This window comes from Scardinius erythrophthalmus (assembly GCF_964197995.2).
Source record: "Scardinius erythrophthalmus genome assembly, chromosome: 3".
Lineage (NCBI taxonomy): Eukaryota > Metazoa > Chordata > Actinopteri > Cypriniformes > Leuciscidae > Scardinius > Scardinius erythrophthalmus.
In genome coordinates this window covers 43,414,470-43,437,034 of record NC_138223.1, presented here as the reverse complement: position 1 = coordinate 43,437,034, position 22,565 = coordinate 43,414,470, and the positions used below count along the sequence as shown (strand labels likewise).

At 39.9% G+C, this 22,565-nt stretch overlaps 1 protein-coding gene across 4 annotated transcripts in view; it reads left to right on the top strand.

Moving 5' to 3' along the window:
* usp34 (ubiquitin specific peptidase 34) overlaps positions 1 to 22,565 on the top strand; it is a 61,646-nt gene that overhangs the window by 34,199 nt on the left and 4,882 nt on the right. The window contains exons 39-69 of one of the 4 annotated variants that reach the window (XM_081361998.1): positions 471 to 775; positions 1,210 to 1,373; positions 2,231 to 2,296; positions 2,383 to 2,529; positions 2,923 to 2,979; positions 3,194 to 3,271; positions 4,060 to 4,154; positions 4,241 to 4,413; positions 4,496 to 4,646; positions 5,214 to 5,292; positions 5,408 to 5,461; positions 6,020 to 6,115; positions 6,300 to 6,364; positions 8,872 to 8,947; positions 9,083 to 9,130; positions 9,271 to 9,336; positions 9,758 to 9,838; positions 10,155 to 10,240; positions 10,365 to 10,533; positions 12,713 to 12,787; positions 12,872 to 13,023; positions 13,321 to 13,474; positions 13,868 to 13,912; positions 13,996 to 14,100; positions 15,017 to 15,164; positions 15,856 to 16,160; positions 16,413 to 16,742; positions 17,622 to 17,779; positions 18,102 to 18,180; positions 18,269 to 18,395; positions 22,380 to 22,487. In XM_081361998.1, coding sequence (XP_081218124.1) covers positions 471 to 775; positions 1,210 to 1,373; positions 2,231 to 2,296; positions 2,383 to 2,529; positions 2,923 to 2,979; positions 3,194 to 3,271; positions 4,060 to 4,154; positions 4,241 to 4,413; positions 4,496 to 4,646; positions 5,214 to 5,292; positions 5,408 to 5,461; positions 6,020 to 6,115; positions 6,300 to 6,364; positions 8,872 to 8,947; positions 9,083 to 9,130; positions 9,271 to 9,336; positions 9,758 to 9,838; positions 10,155 to 10,240; positions 10,365 to 10,533; positions 12,713 to 12,787; positions 12,872 to 13,023; positions 13,321 to 13,474; positions 13,868 to 13,912; positions 13,996 to 14,100; positions 15,017 to 15,164; positions 15,856 to 16,160; positions 16,413 to 16,742; positions 17,622 to 17,779; positions 18,102 to 18,180; positions 18,269 to 18,395; positions 22,380 to 22,487 — 3,842 coding nt within the window. Of the gene's footprint in view, positions 1 to 470; positions 776 to 1,209; positions 1,374 to 2,230; positions 2,297 to 2,382; positions 2,530 to 2,922; positions 2,980 to 3,193; positions 3,272 to 4,059; positions 4,155 to 4,240; positions 4,414 to 4,495; positions 4,647 to 5,213; positions 5,293 to 5,407; positions 5,462 to 6,019; positions 6,116 to 6,299; positions 6,365 to 8,871; positions 8,948 to 9,082; positions 9,131 to 9,270; positions 9,337 to 9,757; positions 9,839 to 10,154; positions 10,241 to 10,364; positions 10,558 to 12,712; positions 12,788 to 12,871; positions 13,024 to 13,320; positions 13,475 to 13,867; positions 13,913 to 13,995; positions 14,101 to 15,016; positions 15,165 to 15,855; positions 16,161 to 16,412; positions 16,743 to 17,621; positions 17,780 to 18,101; positions 18,181 to 18,268; positions 18,399 to 22,379; positions 22,488 to 22,565 lie in introns of all 4 variants that reach the window. The other 3 variants (XM_081361997.1, XM_081361996.1, XM_081361995.1) reach the window with 3 other exon arrangements.

Genomic DNA, 22,565 nt, shown 5'->3' with positions numbered 1-22,565 from the left:
CTCAAAGCAAAGGGAGATATTTGCTTTTAAAGAAATCGTTTTTTAAGGACTTCAACAAACGACTGATAGATGAGCTTCCTCCCGGGTTTGTGACATCACAAACCCTGAAATTTACATAAACCTCGCCCCCGACTCTGGTTTAAATATAAAAGGCAGAACAGTTTCTGTCATTTCAGTGCATGTCTGTGTGAGGTAATCGGAGCTGCTAACACACAAGCTTTTAAAGCTCCGCACACTGTGCCGGAAGTAGCAGCTCATTTGCTTTTAAAGGGACACACCCAAAACAACACGTTTTTGCTCACTCTCTAAAAGGAACCATTTTAACATGCTATATAAAATTATCTGTGGGGTATTTTGAGCTAAAACCTCACATACACACTCTGGGGACATCAGAGACTTACTTTTCATCTTGTAAAAAGGGTCATTATACACCCTTTTTGTACAGCATGTCGTTGTTTTTCCACTTGCAGTCGTGAGATTTTGGACCAGCAGGACGGGGCGATCGAGGACGACGGTCTGACGGGTCTCCTGCGTCTGGCCACGAGCGTCCTGAAGCACAAGCCTCCGTTTAAGTTCTCGCGGGAGGGTCAGGAGTTCCTCAGGGACACGTATGACCTGCTGTTCCTGCTGCCCAGCCTGAAGGACCGTCAGCAGCCCAAATGCAAGAGTCCCGCGGCCCGCGCCGCTGCCTACGACCTGCTGGTGGAGGTGGTGAAGGGTTCGGTGGAGAACTACAGACTCCTGCACAACTGGGTCATGTCACAGCACATGCAGGGTGAGCAGGACATCTCATTGACTTGTGTTGGTTTAAATTAAGTGATTCCATTTTTTTTTATTCTTACCCCTTAATTTAGATTAAGATAACATTAGAGACAACTAATAAAGGATTTTTTATTAGCAAGGATATCCTCATAAATTGGTTTTGCTATGTTTTTTTTTTTTAGCTCTCATAGGCATTAAAAGACATGCAGGAAGTTGACATGAAATATTTTAGGAAATTCACATTCTGCCCTCAATTTACTCCATATTGCTTTAAACTACTTTAAAGGGCTGGGAATCGATTCCATGATGGGAAACCAACTCATCATTTAAAACCTTTTTCATTTCAATGTCATTGTTTTTTCATGTCATTGTTTTGAATAAGCTCATTTATGAACAGTTTGAAAATTAATGAGAATGTCGTCATTCTGTGTTGTTTTGCTGTTTTAGCGTCTCACGCTCCTTATAAGTGGGATTACTGGCCCCATGATGATGTCAGAGCCGAGTGTCGTTTCGTGGGATTGACTAACCTGGGCGCCACGTGTTACCTGGCCTCCACCATCCAACAGCTCTACATGATCCCAGAGGCCAGACAGGCCGTCTTCACTGCTAAAGTGAGTTTATGAAATTATGAAATGTATGCACGTGTGCACAACTGTGACCTTGCATCAATTGCAACCATAAACTGCCAATAATTATGCAAATTAACTGTTACTTTGATGTATTATGTATTATTAGCATTGATTATTGAAAATTGGTGTCATATCATATTGCTGTTGTGATATAAAAGCGGTAATATATGAGGTCATGCACTACCATGGTTCGACCACCATTAAAGGAGAACTTGGTAACTTTTTTAACTTAATAAAACTGTCTAGAAATCATTTGGATGGTTAAACAACCTGTTCTGGTGATATTGGTGACTTTCCCCACTCCCCCCAGCGTTCCCAGGCGGAAAACCAACCTTGCAACTTGGAGACTACCGTCCCGGCAAAATAGAAATTGGAAGTCTCGTGAGAAGCGAGAATGAGAACGAGCGCGAAAAACGAATCGCTTTACGGCAATTCGACATAAACACATACGCATGTATGATGTATTACCAGATTACCCACCTCGGTAGACATAGCTCCACACGATACAGTTGGCTTGCTCCGATCAAAACAAACGCACATGAGCAGCGGTAGAGAGGGGGAGGAGGCCGCCGCAAGTGAGTTTATTACGACTGTGTTGTGAAATATACGCCCCACCCCACAGCTGTAGGGGGAGCTCGTGGGGAAAACATGCGACCTCAAAAGGGAAAATCAGCGAAGAAGTGACTAGAGTTCGCTAGAGTTGCCGAGTTCTCCTTTAAAATTATTTTAATTTACATTCTCTGCTGGCCTAATAACATGCGTACAGTAACATATATTATATCTTAAATGGTTTAAGATGTTTGTGCCTTGCAGTGATGCTTGTGTCTGTTTATTTACAGTATTCAGAGGACATTAAGCATAAGACCACATTGCTGGAATTGCAGAAGATGTTCACTTATCTCATGGTACGTGACCGTCTTATTACACGCGCTAGTAATCTGATCTCATGACCTGTAGATGTGATGTCATTTCACTGTTTCTGCATGTGCAGGAGAGCGAGAGGAAAGCGTACAACCCTCGTCCCTTCTGTAAGACCTACACGATGGACAAACAGCCTCTGAACACTGGAGAGCAGAAAGACATGACCGAGTTCTTCACCGACCTCATCACCAAGATCGAGGAGATGTCTCAGGACCTGGTAAGACATCTGTTTGTCTGTGTGTGTGTGTGTGTTTAAAGTTGACATGAAACGGAAATGTAGGGCGGGGCTTGATTTTGTCCATGGGGAATTGATTTGATGGTTGTGGTTTGCTATTGGTCGATGTCATTTGAGTGACAGGTTGCTCCGCCCTCGTCATCAGAGAAGAGAAGATATGCAAGAGGGAGGGGAAGTTATTTTCATTAAAGATTATGAGGGCTCATGAATTTTTAAAAAGATGATATGCACAGATAAATCATTTATAATAAATACTGCAATATTTCATAAAAAACAAGAATTGTCCATTTTGATTTCATGGTGACTTTAAGAACCGTTTTGAGTGCGTTTAATGAATTAGTCAGAGATCTAATAGTTGTGTGTTTGTCGTTTCAGAAAAACACAGTAAAAACACTGTTTGGAGGCGTCATCACCAACAATGTGGTTTCACTGGTAAGATTGAGCTGGTTGATCCTGCAACTCTTATATGGATGTGTCTTTTCTGAAAGAGAGAGGTCATGGATGAGAATTTTCATTGGGTATGTGTGTGTCTGTGAGTTTGCATATGCACATTTGAATTAATCTCTCGTTCTGTGTGTGTGTGTGTGTGTGTGTGTGTGTGTGTGTGTGTGTGTGTGTGTGTGTGTGTGTGTGTGTGTGTGTGTAGGACTGTGATCATGTGAGTCAGACGGCTGAGGAGTTTTACACCGTGAGATGTCAGGTGGCCGATATGAAGAACATCTATGTGAGTGTTTCTCATTTACATACACACTCTCTCTCTGTCTCTCTCTCTCTCTCTCTCTCTGTCTCTGTACAGGTCATTAAAAGAAAAGCTTTAAAGGCTTTACTACTTTTCAGATAAGAACAAATATGGGGTTTTCAATGGCTGATTTTTAAAATGTTTCCTCCGATTCTCAATATGTGATGGTTGCTTTGCAAAGTACCAATAGTTATTTGTAGTTGCTAACCCTAAAGCGCTGCATCATTTCAACCTCACCACAGCAAGTTTGGTGTTTATATACTTAATATTTGATTACTGAGACTCTAGTGGCATCACTCAGTTTTGTTGTGTATTATAGTAAATTGCACATTGTAATTGAATTGTGCATTTAATAACCTATATTATAATAATAGATAAAACCTATATTATAAACCTATATTATAATAAAACCTATATTATAATAATATTTAATAATAACTATCAAATGTCGTCGAACCACACACTACATTATTTACAGTCATTGTTCTTGTACTTTGTGCCAAGAAAAATATTTTATGTATAAAAATGAATTCCTATGATTTTGTCTGCCAAAACGGAGTTGAACTATTTAGCTTGATGAGGTCAAAATAAGTGTAAAACAAAATAAAAATCCCCAAAAAGACCATAAAAGAAACTTATTTCTATTTAAACCTTGTTGTCAACAAGAAAATAATGTTGTCACTATATACACAGTGTATATATGTGAACAAAACAACCACCACTGTCAAACGATATCAGCCTGTAATCCTCTGATCTGTGTGTCTGTGTTTCAGGAGTCTCTGGATGAGGTGACCATTAAGGACACTCTGGAGGGTGATAACATGTACACCTGCTCTCAGTGCGGGAAGAAAGTGCGCGCTGAGAAACGGTACGGTTCCTTCATTCTTCCTCTGAGAGCTGAAATCTTCCTGTCAAGGCCCCTGAATCTCATGACTGTCTCTCTCTGTCCCTCAGGGCGTGTTTTAAGAAGCTCCCGCGGATCTTGAGCTTCAACACCATGCGCTACACGTTCAACATGGTGACCATGATGAAGGAAAAAGTAAACACGCACTTTTCTTTCCCGCTGCGGCTCGACATGACACCGTACACCGAGGACTTCCTCATGGCCAAGGGAGACCGGAAGGAAGGTTGTACGGGCGTTTTGCTGAAATACACAGATTTTAAGCTCTGTTGGTCTTCTCCATCGACTAATCATGATCTCGTTTGCAGGTTTCCGTGACGAAGGTGATGCAAAAGTGGCGGAGAGTTACGAGTACGACCTCATCGGTGTGACGGTGCACACGGGCACGGCAGACGGCGGCCATTATTACAGCTTCATCAGGGACATCGTCAACCCACACGCTTACCGCAATAACAAATGGTGATTAATCACATTATTCTGTTTAAAACACATGAGTGAATTAAAATATTGTGCATTTAGAGCTATTGAATAATTGTAACCCAAAGTTAGTTATTGGTAATTGACCTTCATACGTGACCTTGGATCACAAAACCAGTCACAAGTCGCACGGGTATATTTGTGGCAATAGCCAACAATACATTGTTTGGGTCAAAATTATCGATTTTTCTTTTATGCCAAAAATCATGAGGATATTAAGTAAAGATCATGTTCCATGAAGATATTTTTGTAAATTGTATTTTTGTGAGTGAATGCAGCACAATCGCCAACATAAATGGACAACTTTAAGGCGATTTTTTCAATGTTTAGATTTTTTTGCACCCTCACATTCCAGATTTCAATAGTTTTATCTCGTCCAAACATTGTTCCTATCCTAACAAACCCATACATCAATGGAAAGCTTATTTATTCAGCTTTCAGATGATTTATAAATCTCAGTTTGACCCATGTGACTGGTTTTGTGGTCCAGGGTCATATATGTGTTTGATGTCATGTATTTTGAAGTGATGATGTCATTTCCTGTTGCAGGTACCTGTTTAATGACGCGGAGGTGAAGCCGTTTGATTCGGCCCAGCTGGCCTCAGAGTGTTTCGGTGGAGAGATGACAGTATGAATTTTTATATTTTTCCTTCCAAATCAAGTCACCCTTTGTGCTTTTGGGATAAAGTAATTTAAATGATGATTTATGTGGTTGTAATTCAGAAATGCTTGTCTCATTTCAGACTAAAACATACGACTCTGTCACAGACAAGTTCATGGATTTCTCCTTTGAGAAGGTTGGTTTTTTTAATAATAACAACAACAACAACAACAACAACAACAATAATAATACATTTATTATTATTTTATATATTAATTGTAGTCATTAAAGTAACAAATACTACATACATATATCTTATTGTTTAATATTTTACTATCATTATATTAATTTTAATTATTAAAGTAATAATAATAGATTATTATTATTTTATTATATATATATATATATATATATATAATATATAAGCAATAAATAAGACATTTACATATTGTTTTATATATTTATTATAACTATTAAGTTAATAAGTATTGTGTTTTTTATTTTTTTATTTTATAATTTTTATTATTTTATATATTAATTGTAGCTATTAGCATAATTAATGATACATTATTTATATATTATTTTATAGAATTATACATTATTGTTTATCTATCTAAATAAGTCTCCCTCAAGATTTGTTCTTGTAAAATGCTTTGGAACGTGAGTAAGGTGTGTGTGTGTGTGTGTGTGTGTGTGTGTGTGTGTGTGTGTGTGTGTGTGTGTGTGTGTGTGTGTGTGTGTGTGTGTGTGTCAGACCCACAGTGCCTACATGCTGTTCTATAAGAGAGTGGAGGTGGAGGAGGAGAATGGGAAGGACTTTAACTTCGACATTTCTCCGGATCTTCTGGAGGTACAGACTTCACTGTATATCACCCTCAGTCTTCACTGCACACACTCGTCAGGCTGAGCATTTATCTGGCGCTTCTCTCTCTCTCTCTCTCTCTCTCTCTCTCTCTCTCTCTCTCTCTCTCTCTCTCTCCTCTCTCTCTCTCTCTCTCTCTCTCTCTCTCTCTCTCTCTCTCTCTCTCTCACAGTGGATCTGGCACGACAACATGCAGTTTCTCCAGGACAAGAACATCTTTGAACACACATACTTTGGGTGAGAGAACAGTAGAGCAGTTTCACAAAACCTCTTCTCTTCCTCTTCCTCTTCCTTTTCCTCGTCCCTTCCTCATCCTCTTCCCTTGTTCATACTCTTCCCTTCCTCTTCCTCATCCCTTCCAGATCCTCTTCCCTTCTTCATCCTCGTCCCTTCCTCATCCTCTTCCTCTTCCCTTCCTGATCCTCTTCCTTTCCTCCTCCTCTTCCCTTCCTGATCCTTTTCCTCTTTCCTTCCTAATCCGCTTCCTCTTCCTCGTCCCTACCTCACCTTCTTCCTCATCCTCTTCCCTTCGTCTTCCTGATCCTCTTCCCTTCCTCATCCTCTTCCCTTCTTCATCCTCTTCCCTTCCTCTTCCTCATCCTCTTCCACCTTTCCTTCCTGATCCTCTTCCCTTCCTCATCCTCTTCCCTTCCTGATCCTCTTCCTCTTCCCTTCCTGATCCTCTTCCCTTCCTGATCCTCGTCCCTTCCTCATCCTCTTCCCTTCCTGATCCTCTTCCTCTTTTCTTCCTGATCCTCTTCCTCTTTCCTTCCTGATCCTCGTCCCTTCCTGATCCTCTTCCCTTCTTCATCCTCGTCCCTTCCTAATCCTCGTCCCTTCCTAATCCTCGTCCCTTCCTGATCCTCTTCCCTTCCTCTTCCTTTTTCCTTCCTCTTCCTCTTCCTTTTTCCTTCCTCTTCCTCATCCTCTTCCCTTCCTGATCCTCTTCCCTTCTTCATCCTCGTCCCTTCCTCTTCCTCATCCTCTTCCACCTTTCCTTCCTGATCCTCTTCCCTTCCTCATCCTCTTCCCTTCCTGATCCTCTTCCTCATCCCTTCCTGATCCTCTTCCTCTTCCCTTCCTGATCCTCTTCCCTTCCTGATCCTCTTCCTCTTTTCTTCCTGATCCTCTTCCTCTTTTCTTCCTGATCCTCTTCCTCTTTCCTTCCTGATCCTCGTCCCTTCCTGATCCTCTTCCCTTCCTGATCCTCTTCCCTTCTTCATCCTCGTCCCTTCCTAATCCTCGTCCCTTCCTGATCCTCTTCCCTTCCTCTTCCTTTTTCCTTCCTCTTCCTCATCCTCTTCCCTTCCTGATCCTCTTCCCTTCTTCATCCTCGTCCCTTCCTCATCCTCATCCTCTTTCTCTTCCCTTCCTGATCCTCTTCCTCTTCCCTTCTTCATCCTCGTCCCTTCCTAATCCTCGTCCCTTCCTCTTCCTTTTTCCTTCCTCTTCCTCATCCTCTTCCCTTCCTGATCCTCTTCCCTTCTTCATCCTCGTCCCTTCCTCTTCCTCATCCTCTTCCACCTTTCCTTCCTGATCCTCTTCCCTTCCTCATCCTCTTCCCTTCCTGATCCTCTTCCTCGTCCCTTCCTGATCCTCTTCCCTTCCTGATCCTCTTCCTCTTTCCTTCCTGATCCTCTTCCCTTCCTGGTCCTCGTCCCTTCCTGATCCTCTTCCCTTCCTCATCCTCTTCCCTTCCTAATCCTCGTCCCTTCCTGATCCTCTTCCCTTCCTCTTCCTCTTTCCTTCCTAATCCTTGTCCCTTCCTGATCCTCTTCCCTTCCTTATCCTCTTCCCTTCCTAATCCTCGTCCCTTCCTGATCCTCTTCCCTTCCTCTTCCTCTTTCCTTCCTAATCCTCGTCCCTTCCTGATCCTCTTCCCTTCCTGATCCTCTTCCTCTTCCCTTCCTGATCCTCTTCCCTTCTTCATCCTCTTCCCTTCCTGATCCTCTTCCTCTTCCCTTCCTGATCCTCTTCCTCTTTCCTTCCTGATCCTCTTCCCTTCCTGATCCTCGTCCCTTCCTGATCCTCTTCCCTTCCTTATCCTCTTCCTCTTCCCTTCCTGATCCTCTTCCCTTCTTCATCCTCTTCCCTTCCTGATCCTCTTCCTCTTCCCTTCCTGATCCTCTTCCTCTTTCCTTCCTGATCCTCTTCCCTTCCTGATCCTCGTCCCTTCCTGATCCTCTTCCCTTCCTTATCCTCTTCCCTTCCTAATCCTCGTCCCTTCCTGATCCTCTTCCCTTCCTCTTCCTCTTTCCTTCCTAATCCTCGTCCCTTCCTGATCCTCTTCCCTTCCTGATCCTCTTCCCTTCTTCATCCTCTTCCCTTCCTGATCCTCTTCCTCTTCCCTTCCTGATCCTCCTCCTCTTCCCTTCCTGATCCTCTTCCTCTTTCCTTCCTGATCCTCTTCCCTTCCTGATCCTCGTCCCTTCCTGATCCTCTTCCCTTCCTGATCCTCGTCCCTTCCTGATCCTCTTCCCTTCCTCATCCTCTTCCTTTCCTAATCCTCGTCCCTTCCTGATCCTCTTCCACATCCTTTTCCCTTCCTGATATATATATATATATATATATATATATTTATTAATACATATTTAATTTAATATATATTTAATGTTTAATTAAAAAAAAAAAAATTTCACATTTTGCTTTTTTAAATTGTTTTTACATTTTATTTGACCTGTGTGCACATTCTCATTTAATTTTCTTGCTTAATTCTTTTCTTTTCTTTTGCTATTTCTCTGTAGTTTCATGTGGCAGCTGTGCAGCAGTATTCCCAGCACTTTACCAGATCCTAAATCAGTGTTGCTCATGACAGCTAAGGTTAGTCTGTCCACATGAACATCTTTACCAGAGCAAATTATGAAACTTGGTCATCTATACTCTTGAGTTATTGTCCACAGGGAAATATTGAGGTTCATATTTTTGGATACTAATTTTCCTCTCCTCTTCTCACAGCTCAGCACGTCGTTTGTTCTGGAGACGTTCATCCACTCCAAAGAAAAGGTGAGATGTCGTTGTTCTGTTTTCCCCTCATCTTTAGTGTAATGCACTTCTTTTGTAGCGTACAGGACAGACCTGATGCTGTTTTCTGTGTTTGAAAGTTGTTTTTTGTTGTAAGTTCATCTTGTGCTTATTTCTCTCAGCCCACAATGCTGCAGTGGATCGAGCTCTTGACCAAACAGTTCAACAACAACCAAGCTGCCTGCGAGGTAACACACACACACACACACACACACACACACACACACACACACACACACACGGAGTTTGAGGACATTGCATAGACTTCCACTGATTTAATATCGGGTTAATGATATTTTCTTTGGCCTAAACCTACCCATCACAGAAACACTAGATTTGAATAAAAACATGTTTTAGCCAATTTATAAGCCTTTTTAACTAGTGAGAACCAGTAATATGTAATAGGACCTCACAAGAATAGCCAAACCTGTACACACAGAACTTCCAGCTTCTTGTTTCCCAGTGTCTTCTGCTCTGGAAAATCACTTTTAAGACAAACAAATGGAGAGGGTTGGTGAAATCAGCACTGTTGAATCAATACAGTGTGTATTTTTTTTGTGGGTAATATGTCATATCTGTGTGTGTGTGTGTGTGTGTGTGTGTGTGCAGTGGTTTTTGGATCAGATGGCAGATGATAACTGGTGGCCCATGCAGATTCTCATCAAGTGCCCCAATCAGATCGTACGACAGGTGAGTGTTACCAAAGTCCCTTTCAAGGAAAGTCTGTTCACTCGGCGGCCATATTTGCAACGCCTGTGGGCAGCTATTTCAGGCATCCGAGTCCTATTTGTTTTAATGGGGGAATCCAGAATCCTGAAATAATTCACCGTCTTGGTATATCTAAAGTCTTTGGCGTAATACGTTTACCTGGCTATTTAAATTAAATTTTTATTTATCATTATTAATAATATTAACAGAAAACTCCACACCCTATCCCTATAATAAACATTTAGCATGTTTACAGTAAAAAAGCTATTTTAAAATAAACACTGCTGTGACGTTTCAGATGTTCCAGAGGTTGTGTATCCACGTGATCCAGCGCCTCAGACCGGCTCACGCTCACCTGTACCTGCAGCCGGGCATGGAGGACGGGTGTGTCTCTTTCTCTTTAATTCACTCTCTCTCTTCCTCTGGAGCCCGCCAACTAACCATCCTGCCCTCATGATTCCAAACCCATATGTGCTGTTATATTGTGTGTGTTTTGGTCTGTCTACAGCTCTGATGACATGGACGGGCCGGTGGAGGACATCGGCAGCCGCTCCTGTGTGACGCGCTTCGTCAAAACACTGCTGTCAATCATGGAGCACGGAGTGAAGCCACACAGCAAACACCTGACCGAATACTTCGCCTTCCTGTACGAGTTTGCCAAAATGGGAGAAGAGGAGGTAGCCATCCCTGTATTTATTTATGTATTTATTTATTTATTTATTATAAATCTTTACTTATAAATGTTTATAAATGTTTTTATTTTACTTATTTAATTTATTTTTTTATTAATTATTTGCATATTTTTCTTTAAAGGGGTCATATAATGCCATTTTTGTACAAGCTAATATGATTCTTTAGGGTCTAAATTAAAAGTTTGTAATATACTTTAATTAAAAATTCTCATTAGTATTGTAAGAAAACACTAATTTCACCTGGTCAAAAACAGCTCTGTTTTCAGCACGCCGTTTCAGTGCATGTGTCTTTAAATGATAATGAGCTTTGCTCACCCCGCCCCTCTGTTCTGTGCGTAAACCGTTTCTAACACAATAACCACGCGTTGTTCATTATAAACGTGGGATTATGAATTATATTGAGAACGTCGTACATAGAAAACATGCCGTAATGTACCTGAGTGTAAACCTTAGATGCATTCATCATGAAGCGTGCAGCAAGGTTTGCAAATTTGCAAAGATTAATATAAATATTAATATAAAGGTTAATAAAACATCACACTCACTTCTGGAGGTTCAGCAGGAACACGTTGGTACCGATCCGTTTTTTCTCGTTTGTAACGCTGTCTGGTGTGAAATGATTCAGCAAACAGGAAAGCGAAGACGATCGTGGGGAATCCCCGTGAGGGAATCCCCGCGTCAATCCTTTGGGCATATCCCTTCAAAAACAAAACTCAGCCACTGCATCTTCAACTGTTCGGATTTAGGAACATCAAAATGACTGTTGTGTTCCTTGTTACACCGAAGAACAATCGCAGACGCCATTCTGCTCATAGACAGCGCTCCAGTGAGGGTATCAACAATGACGCGCGGACTATGATTGACAGCTCGCTCACGAGCGAGGGCGGGTGTGTGTTGAAACGCTGCAGCTGTCAATCACAATCGTGGGAGGGGCGTCCGACCGTGTGACGTCACACGGTCGAACGGCTTGATTTCAGAGAGGGTCAAACATATAAGGAGATTAAAAAAAAAACACTGGATGGATTTTTATCATTTTATGATGGTTGTGTACAGGCACTGCCAACACACATTTCAGTACAATCAACTTGTAAAAGTGCATGTACCATTATATGACCCCTTTAATTTTTCTTTATTTTACTTATTTTATTTTTATGTATTTTTTTATTTTACGTATTTAATAATTTATTTATTTTAATATTTATTTTTATTATTTTTTATTTATTTTATAATATTTTATTTTATTTTACTTAATGTTTTTTATTCATTTTTACTTATTTAATTATTTTTTTTTACTTATTTAATTACTTTTATGTATTTTTTTATTTCATTTTATTTTAATATATTTCTTTGTTTTATTTATTTTATTATTTTATTGTACTTATTTCCTTTTATTAATAATTATTTTACTTAGTTTATTTACTCTTTTTTTTGTATTTTTGTATTTAGTACAATAGTATTTTATCTATTTATTTTACTAAATTTTTTTTTTTTTTTTTTTTACTTATTTAAAGGTGCATTGTGTAATATTTAGGAGGATCTGTTGACAGAAATTCAATATCATATACATAACTGTTTTCAGTGGTGTATAAAGACCTTACATAATGAACCGTTATGTTTTTATTACCTTATAATGAGCCATTTCTATCTACATACACCGCGGATCCCCTTACAGTGAATTGGCCAATTTGTGCCTCCATGTTTCTATGGTAGCCCTAAACGGACAAACTGCTCTACAGAGCGTGTTTCGTCACTATGTTGTTCTTTATGCAAAGAAGCTAGCTAAAGTCAACGAACAAAACACTGACACAATGATGAACAAGTGACAATAATATTCGCAATTATATATTGTTTTACTGAATAATTAAGTAAACCTAATTTCTTAATTTATCTTTGTAAAGAAACCTCATTACTGAACTGTCTACTCTGCTGTCTCTGACGATGACATCTTTTCCTGTCGGCCACCGTAACTTCTGTTGGTTGCAATTCGTAACCTCACCACTAGATGCTGCTAAAAATTACACACTGCACCTTTAATTTGATTATTTATTTTAATTATGTATTTATTCATTTTACTTATTTAATTTTATTTTTATGCATTGTTCTTATACAAGTTTTCTTTATTATCTTCTTTTTCATAATTCCTTTCTTCTTTTTGTCCTCACAGAGTCAGTTCCTCTTGTCTTTGCAAGCCATCTCTATTATGGTGCATTTCTACATGGGCACTAAAGGACCTGAAAATGTGAGTACCGTTTCCTCGGGGTAGTCAATCTCTGATTCCCTGGTTCCCTGATCTCAAATAATAATTTGAATCTCTCTGTCTCAGCCTCAGGTAGAGGTGTTATCTGAGGAGGAGGAGGGCGAGGAGGATGAAGAGGAGGACATCCTCTCGCTGGCGGAGGAGAAGTACCGGCCGGCCGCTCTGGAGAAGATGATCGCTCTCATAGCTCTGCTGGTGGAGCAGTCCAGATCTGAGAGGTGTGCACTGAAGTATTAACACACAAACACTGAAGTATCTTGGATTAATCTCACAAAATTATCTCATATATCACCCGTAATGGGTCATATTTCACCCCAAAATCATTTACAGAAAATTAAGCCTATATTGGAGCTGTTAAAAGTGTAATTTCTGTGTCATTAGCATCACTAACCAGAGTTGCAAAACATTGCATCAGTTGTTTTTACTGTAATACAGTATAAATAAATGTCTTTATAATTGAGGCTTTGTCTTGGTAATATCTAATGGTCTGATCATTTGTCTCCGTCTATCTGCAGACACTTGACTCTGTCTCAGAGTGACATGGCCGCACTGACCGGAGGAAAAGGGTTTCCCTTTCTGTTCCAGCACATCAGAGACAGCATCAACATCAGACAGACCTGCAACCTCATATTCAGCCTCTGCAGATACAACAACCGTCTGGCAGAACATGTAAGATGTCCCAGTGAGGGCATACCATAGACTTCTAGTGTTTCTGTATAAAGCTAATTATAACAGCTACAGGTTTGTTACACAGACCCTACTCATAATCAATGTTTTGCACATTAAGAACTAAAAATGTAACATTAGTTTGTTTATTTTATTATTTGAGTCTCTGGATGTCCTCATAGAGAGAGGTTTCATCATTCATCCTAATGCATCCTTGCTGAATGAAAGTATTAATGTCTTTCAAAAAGAAGAAAGAAATGATTGACCTCAAACTTTTGAACTGTAGTGTAGCTTAGTTCTTGGGACAGATGTTGTCTCAGAGTAAAGCTAAGCACCAACACAATATATCTAAGTGTAACATGCGTTCTCATGGTTTGTGTTCTTCTGTCGGTGTAGATCGTGTCAATGCTGTTCACCTCCATCGCTAAGCTGACTCCAGAGGTAAAAACAAATCTCACAACCGTTATTGTTTCATTATTTAATAGCTACACACACTAACTAACTTTGTGTGTCGTGTCTGACAGGCAGCCAATCCGTTTTTCAAGCTGTTGACGATGCTGATGGAGTTCGCTGCTGGTCCTCCGGGAATGCCCTCGTTTGCGTCCTACATCCTGCAGAGGATATGGGAGGTAAATCGGCCCATCATTACTACCTACTCATAGTGCTGGGCGGTAGGACCAAAAGTTGATATCACGGTATTTTTCTAAATTATACCGGTTTTATGTTATATGACGGTATTATTATTTTTCAAGCATTACTGATTGAGAGAGGAAATATTGCAGTAGATTGACTTAGAATGCCCTATTTGACTGTCATGAGTAAATATTGTAGAAAACAATCCACACTAGTTTTAACACAGGTTTGCAAGGCCCCACAAAATGATGCTGTTTGCAAAGAGGCGCGACATAAATAGCGGTTTCCCTTGTAACGGATGAACACAAAGCGGTTTCCCCGGTAACGGCTGTACACAAAGCAGCTCACACTGCTTTATCAGGAAAGATAAAGAAAGATTAAATGAAAATAACATCGAAACTTTTCTAGAGACAGTTCCCTTCAAAGATATAGATATAGAAACACCCGCACCACGTTTTGACTTTGAAACGTGCGGTGCTCATGTTTATTCAACGATGTCAAAGCCTTTTGGAAAATCTATTTGTGGCGGGCAGTGTTGATATTGTGAACCAATGTATGGGAACACTGTAACATAATTTGACAGCTATCAATTATAGTTTAACCTCTCCATCTTCAGCATCACGCTTAGTAACAAGTACAGCTGTGCTTCATCACAACCCACATCCCAACGCTGTGCAACATACACCGGTATTGCGGTATATTAAAATTTCATATCATTACTAAAATTAAACACCGGTATTTGGTATGAACTGGTATTACCGCCCAGCACTATCTTCTCACTACTCCACTGAAATGGTGCTATATACGAGTCATGAGATGTGTGTCAATGATGAGTTGTGGGTGCTTGAAGAACTTCAGATGTTGCGCCTGCCTCACTGATCTGAGCGTGTAATCCCTGTGTGTCTGCGTCAGGTGATCGAGTATAACCCGTCTCAGTGCTTGGACTGGTTGGCCGTCCAGACTCCTCGTAATAAGCTGGCTCACAGCTGGGTCCTGCAGAACATGGAGAACTGGGTGGAGAGGTTTCTGCTGGCGCACAACTACCCACGTGTCCGAACGTGTAAGAACAGACACAATCTGCACAACACTACACACACATATATATATATATATATATATGCGCTATTGGTCAGGTTAATATTTATGAAAGTCTCTTCTGCTCACCAAGTCTGCATTTATGTGATCATAAAAACAGTAATATTGTGAAATATTATTAGAATTGAAAAGAAAGCTGAATTTTTATCATAATTTCTCCAGTCAAATATAAAGCAGCACAACTGTTTTCAACATTGATAAGAATGATAAATGTTTCTTGAGCATCAAATCATCATATTACACTGATTTCTGAAGGATCATGTGACACTGAAGACTGGAGTAATGATGCTGAAAATACAGCTTTGATCACAGGAATAAATTACATTTTAATATTTATTCACATAACAGCTATATGAATTTTAGATTGCAATAATATTTCACAATATTACTGTTTTTACTATATTGTTACCAAATAAATGCAGACTTGGTGAGCAGAAGAGACTTTTCAAAAACAGAGAAAAATCTTACTTGTATAAATAAACGCATGATAAGAATTTCACGTTTAAAAATGTCTGAATGTGCGTTAGAGAACATTCTAAGTGTTCAAATGCACATTTAAAGCATAAACAGCTAGTCTTATCTTTTTGTTTTATCTTTATTTTTCCTGGTAAAATGTCAGATTATTTTGTGATTTGTTCAATGCATTTCCCTCTCAGCCGCGGCGTATCTGCTGGTGTCTCTCATCCCGAGCAACTCCTTCCGTCAGATGTTCCGCTCCACGCGCTCGCTCCACATCCCCACGCGGGACCTCCCGCTGAGTCCCGACACCACCGTGGTTCTGCACCAGGTCTACAACCTGCTCCTGGGCCTGCTGGGCCGGGCCAAGCTCTACGTGGACGTGCCCGTGCACGGGACCACCAAACTGGTGCAGTACTTCAGCTTCATGACCTACTGCCTCATCTCCAAAACAGAGAAGCTCATGTTCTCCAGCTACTTCATGGACCTCTGGAACCTCTTCCAGGTACTTCACATGAAGATTAAGGCTTTTTTTTAGGTGCTCGTATGATGAATCGGAAGTTGCGATAGTCTTTTCTTCCCTATTGTGACGTATATCTGAGTGAAATTTACTTCTTTATTAAATTTACAAATTTATTGGATGGTTGTGATTTGCTATTGGTGGATCTCATGTGAGTGACAGGTTGCTCTCTCTCTCTCTCTCTCTCTCTCTCTCTCTCTCTCTCTCTCTCTCTCTCTCTCTCTCTCTCTCTCACAGCCCAAGTTATCAGAGCCGGCCATCGCCACTAATCACAACAAGCAGGCTCTTCTGTCCTTCTGGTATAACGTCTGCGTGGACTGCAGCGAGAACGTGCGTCTCATCGTCCAAAACCCTGTGGTCACTAAAAACATCGCCTTTAACTACATCCTGGCGGATCACGACGATCAGGAGGTGGTGCTGTTCAACCGCGGGATGCTCCCGGCGTACTACGCCATCCTGCGCATGTGCTGCGAGCAGTCTCCCGCTTTCACCCGCCAGCTGGCGTCGCACCAGAACATACAGTGGGCCTTCAAAAACCTCACGCCCCACGCCAGCCAGTACCCAGGGGTGAGTGCAGACCGTTTCCAGAGATAACATAAGAAACATGTCTTTTTCTTTCATTTATGGGAAAGTTTATCAGTAACTACACTAGAGTTGAAAGGTTTGGAGTTGGTCAAATTTTTAAATGTTTTTGAAAGTCTCTTCTGCTCACCAAGGCTGCATTTATTTAATCAAAAATACAATAAAAACAGTAATATTGTGAAATATTATTACAAGAACGGTTTCTTTTTGAATATATTGTAAAATGTAATTTATTCCTGTGATCAAAGCTGAATTTTCAGCATCATTACTCCAGTCTTCAGTGTCACATGATCCTTCAGAAATCATTCTGATATGATTATTTGATGCTCAGGAAACACTTCTGATTATTATCCATGTTGAAAACAGTTGTGCTGCTCATAAAAATATTTGTATTAGGATTCTTTAAAAGCCTTTATTTGAAATAAAACTTTTGTAACCACATTATAAATGGTCAATTTAATGCATCCTTGCAGAATCATTATTTTGTTGTTTATTTTTTACTTTATATATTTAATTTTGTTGTTTAATTAATGGTATTGCTAGAAAATAATGAAATCAAACAAATCAGTGCTTAAACTCTGTGTAGATGTGTCCCAAATTTTGATAACAGGGTTGCAAAGTAAAATGTAGAATAGAATAATATAAAACTGTGTGTATAATAATGCTGCATTTAGTTTGACCTCCTGAAATGTACAAACAACATTTTCTGAAAGTTAAGAAAAATTCACTGACTTTTTTTTTTTTTAAGCCTATTTTAATGAAGAGTGTCTGTTTCTGTCTGTTTCTGTCTGAAGTTGCGCTTCATCTATTATTGAGGTTAATTCAGTTCCGTCAAGTAACTCTATGTTTGTTCTTTCTCTGCAGGCGGTGGAGGAGTTGTTTAACCTGATGCAGTTGTTTGTAGCTCAGAGGCCTGATATGAGAGAGGAAGAGCTGGAGGACGTGAAGCAGTTCAAGAAGACCACCATCAGCTGTTACCTCCGCTGTCTGGACGGACGCTCCTGCTGGACCACTCTCATCAGGTACACACACACGCTCTTTAAAGCCTCACAGAACATTTTACACGTCATTTGCGTTCATACTTGGCTGTTTACGTAAATACATAAAACTTTTGACGATGCCGTCATGTACATGCGTATTGCGTGTTCAATCTATAGTGTTTCATCGCCATCTAATGGCCTGGAAGCAGAATACAGCGCTTTTTGTCGTTTTTGCGGATCCGTGTGAATGGGAATCATTTTGACAATGGTGTCGCCTGTACGCGGAAAACTCAAAGGAAAAACTTCTGCGTTTTAAGCATATCGTTGTCATGTAAACTTACCCTAAGACTCTGTGTGCTCTCAGTGCCTTCCGTATCCTGCTGGAGAACGATGAGGACAGACTGCTGGTGGTGTTCAACAGAGGACTCATCCTGATGACTGAGGTTTTCATGCTCTCTTCATTCACTCTCTTCATTCATCTGCATATTTTAATGGGCCGTCGTGTACAACTGGATATTTCTGTGTCTGCAGTCCTTCAACACCCTGCACATGATGTACCATGAGGCCACCGCGTGTCATGTGACCGGTGATCTAGTGGAGCTGCTGTCCATATTCCTGTCTGTTTTAAAGGCAACGCGACCCTACTTGCAACGTAAAGGTAGTACGTTACCCACAATACACCATACACTTTAAACTTGAGTTATAGAATTATCCTTAATGCACCTTAAATAAACAACTCCAAAGTACCCCGTTACTCACAATGCCCCTTATGGAATACAAAAGTACACATTTACACCTAAACATGCAGTACAAATGTACTCATTACCCATAATGCACCTGAGCGCTATTTGATGCTAAAGTACCCATTACCCATAATGCACCTCCACGTACAATGCAGTGGTATTCCCGTAATACACCTTAACGTGCAGTACAAAAGTACTCATTACCCATAATACACCTTTACGTGAAGTATAAAAGTACTCATTACCCATAATACACCTTAACGTGCAGTACAAAAGTACTCATTACCCATAATCAGTGGTGGACAGTAACGAAGTAAATGTAATTCGTTACTGTACTTAAGTAGTTTTTTTGTGTATCTGTACTTTACTTGAGTATTTAAATTTTGGAAGACTTTTACTTTAACTCCACTACATTTCAAAGTCAAATATCTTACTTTTTACTCTACTACATTTTTAAAATCAGTCGTTCCTTTTTATTTATGAGTGGATAAAAACTTAACTGGTCAAACGAGCCACCAATCACTAGCCTACAACTTGCGTGCTTTGTTTTGAACTTGCTTTGGCGCTATGTGCGTGAACCAGAGCCGTTATGAGAGTTGCGACCATAGACAGTATAGAGGTCTGCTACCCGACCCGAGCCCGACGGGTCCCGAAAAATGTGCGGGTTTCGGGTCGGGTTCGGGTTAATTTTTATTGAACAGCCTCGGGTTCGGGTCGGGTTCGGGTTTGTAACTAAGAAAAACTAAATAGGCTATATAGTTTGCGTGCCGTGTGCTTTGCCTGCTTGCTGTGTGTTGTGGTGACCGACGGCACGCGAGAGAGAGAAAGTTGCGTGCGCAGATGTGCAATATATACTGCACATCTGCGCACGCAACTTTCTCTCTCTCGCGTACCGGTCACCACAACACAGCAAACAGGCAAAGCACACGGCACGCAAACTATATAGCCTATTTAGTTTTTCTTAGTTACCACCCAAAACCTGTATATATTATACAGGCTACGCAGACCACAGACACACAGGCTCTCTCTCTCTGTGTTGCCTATGCACACATTGCACATCGAGAAGAAAGCGAAAACATTGCAAAGCGAAACCGCTCTAGATGAAATGTGAATTTCAAAACAAATTAAATGAACAACAGCAATAACTTAAATAAAAGTGCTTTAAAAAACATTTCGTTTGTATAGCCTATATAATATATACAAACGAAATGTTTGTTAAGCACTTTTATTTAAAATATTATTTTAAAATATTATCGAGAAGAAACCGTTCTGGGTGAAATGTGAATTTTAAAACAAATTAAATGAACAACAGCAATAACTTAAATAAAATGCTTAAAAAAAACATTTCGTTTGTATATATATATATATATACAAACGAAATTATTTTTTAAAGCACTTTTATTTTATTTACTGTGAAATATAGAGTGCACCTCGGGTTCGGGTCGGGTTCGGGCTTAACATTTAAATGTAATTGTCGGGTCGGGTCGGGTCGGGTTAGATGATCGCGGGTACGGGCCGGGTTCGGGCTTCAGTTTAAAGCCCGTGCAGACCTCTAAGACAGTATAAGGTTGCGACACACTAGGCTTGTTCGACTTGAACCGGAGCTGCACAGACCGATCCGTTTATGACATCGCGAGAGTGATTGAAAAGCATACAGAGCCGTCTACACTAGTACACTAATCGATCTATCTCGAGCCGCAGTATTTTAATATCATTCACCGAATGGTCTGTGCAGTGTGCAGCCGCTGTAATCTCGCCGCCGCGCGGTCACGTGATTCGTGTAGCTATCAATAAGTCCAAACAAATCGCGTTGCCAATGATTTTAAGCGGGGCAGAGAGCAGCAGCTATTATTGCAGCAATTATCGGTAAATATTGACACATAATGAGCATTGCTTATTACGTTGACACTAAAATTACTTGCATATAATAGCATTTTTTTTTCTGGGGAGTAGCAGAAACACTGCATTAATACGTTTTGGTGTTTAATTTTGGAGGGAAATAGGCTGCTTCCATAACGTAGAAAAATAAATAAATAATATATATATATATATATATTATATATGTATAAATGTGTGTGTGTGTGTGTGTGTGTGTGTGTGTGTGTGTTTGTGTGTTTAATGGCATTGTGCAGGTTTATGTGAATGTATCATAACATTAGGATGTTTATAATAGGCCTATTATAACTAGACGCTCGTGAAAAATATATACAGTAAATACTGTAAATGTATTATACCTTATGGGAACAGTCCCATTCCGTCCAAAATTAAACACACACAAAATGTATTCAATTCAAATATATATATAATATAAATATATATATAGACTAATTAATGTCATTTTATTAATAGATTGATGTGCCAAGAGTGACATTGGAGTCTTCACGTAGACTGAGTTAAGCAAAAGTCTTGTGACAAAAATAATAATAGGACAATTATAGCCATAAAAAATCATAGTACTTGGATACTTAAGTACATTTGAAGGCAAATACTTTTGTACTTTTACTCAAGTGAATGTTTAAAGGCAGCACTTCTACTTTTACTTGAGTAATATTTTACCTTGAGTATCTTTACTTTTACTCAAGTAGATGGTATGTGTACTTCGTCCACCACTGCCCATAATACACCTTAACCTGCTGTACAAAAGTACTCATTACCCATAATACACCTTAACCTGCAGTACAAAAGTACTCATTACCCATAATACACCTTAACGTGCAGTACAAAAGTACTCATTACCCATAATACACCTTAACGTGCAGTACAAAAGTACTCATTACCCATAATACACCTTAACGTGCAGTACAATAGTACTCATTACCCATAATACACCTTAACCTGCAGTACAAAAGTACTCATTACCCATAATACACCTTAACCTGCAGTACAATAGTACTCATTATCCATAATACACCTTAACCTGCAGTACAGAAGTACTCATTATCCATAATACACCTTAAAGTGCAGTACAAAAGTACTCATTACCCATAATACACCTTAACGTGCAGTACAATAGTACTCATTATCCATAATACACCTTAACCTGCAGTACAAAAGTACTCATTACCCATAATACACCTTAACCTGCAGTACAAAAGTACTCATTATCCATAATACACCTTAACCTGCAGTACAAAAGTACTCATTACCCATAATACACCTTAACCTGCAGTACAAAAGTACTCATTACCCATAATACACCTTAACGTGCAGTACAAAAGTACTCATTATCCATAATACACCTTAACCTGCAGTACAAAAGTACTCATTACCCATTATACACCTTAACCTGCTGTACAAAAGTACTCAATACCCATAATACACCTTAACCTGCAGTACAAAAGTACTCATTACCCATAATACACCTTAACGTGCAGTACAAAAGTACTCATTACCCATAATACACCTTAACCTGCAGTACAAAAGTACTCATTACCCATAATACACCTTAACCTGCAGTACAGAAGTACTCATTACCCATAATACACCTTAACCTGCAGTACAAAAGTACTCATTACCCATAATACACCTTAACCTGCAGTACAAAAGTACTCATTACCCATAATACACCTTAACCTGCTGTACAAAAGTACTCATTACCCATAATACACCTTAACCTGCAGTACAATAGTACTCATTACCCATAATACACCTTAACCTGCAGTACAATAGTACTCATTATCCATAATACACCTTAACCTGCAGTACAGAAGTACTCATTATCCATAATACACCTTAAAGTGCAGTACAAAAGTACTCATTACCCATAATACACCTTAACGTGCAGTACAATAGTACTCATTACCCATAATACATCTTGACATGGAATCCAAAGGTTTCGATTGCCCATCATGCACTTGTACAGTTAATGTCAATAACTGGCCGCTTGTGTCTGTGTGTAGATGTGAAGCAGGCTTTGATCCAGTGGCAGGAGAGGATTGATTTTGCCCATAAACTGCTGACGCTGCTGAACTCTTACAGCCCACCAGAGCTGCGTAACGCCTGTCTGGGTGAGTCGCCACATCCACAAAATAAAAGCACTGCTTTAGAAATAAACCCCGAGTGCGATCTGAATATGTGTGTTGGTC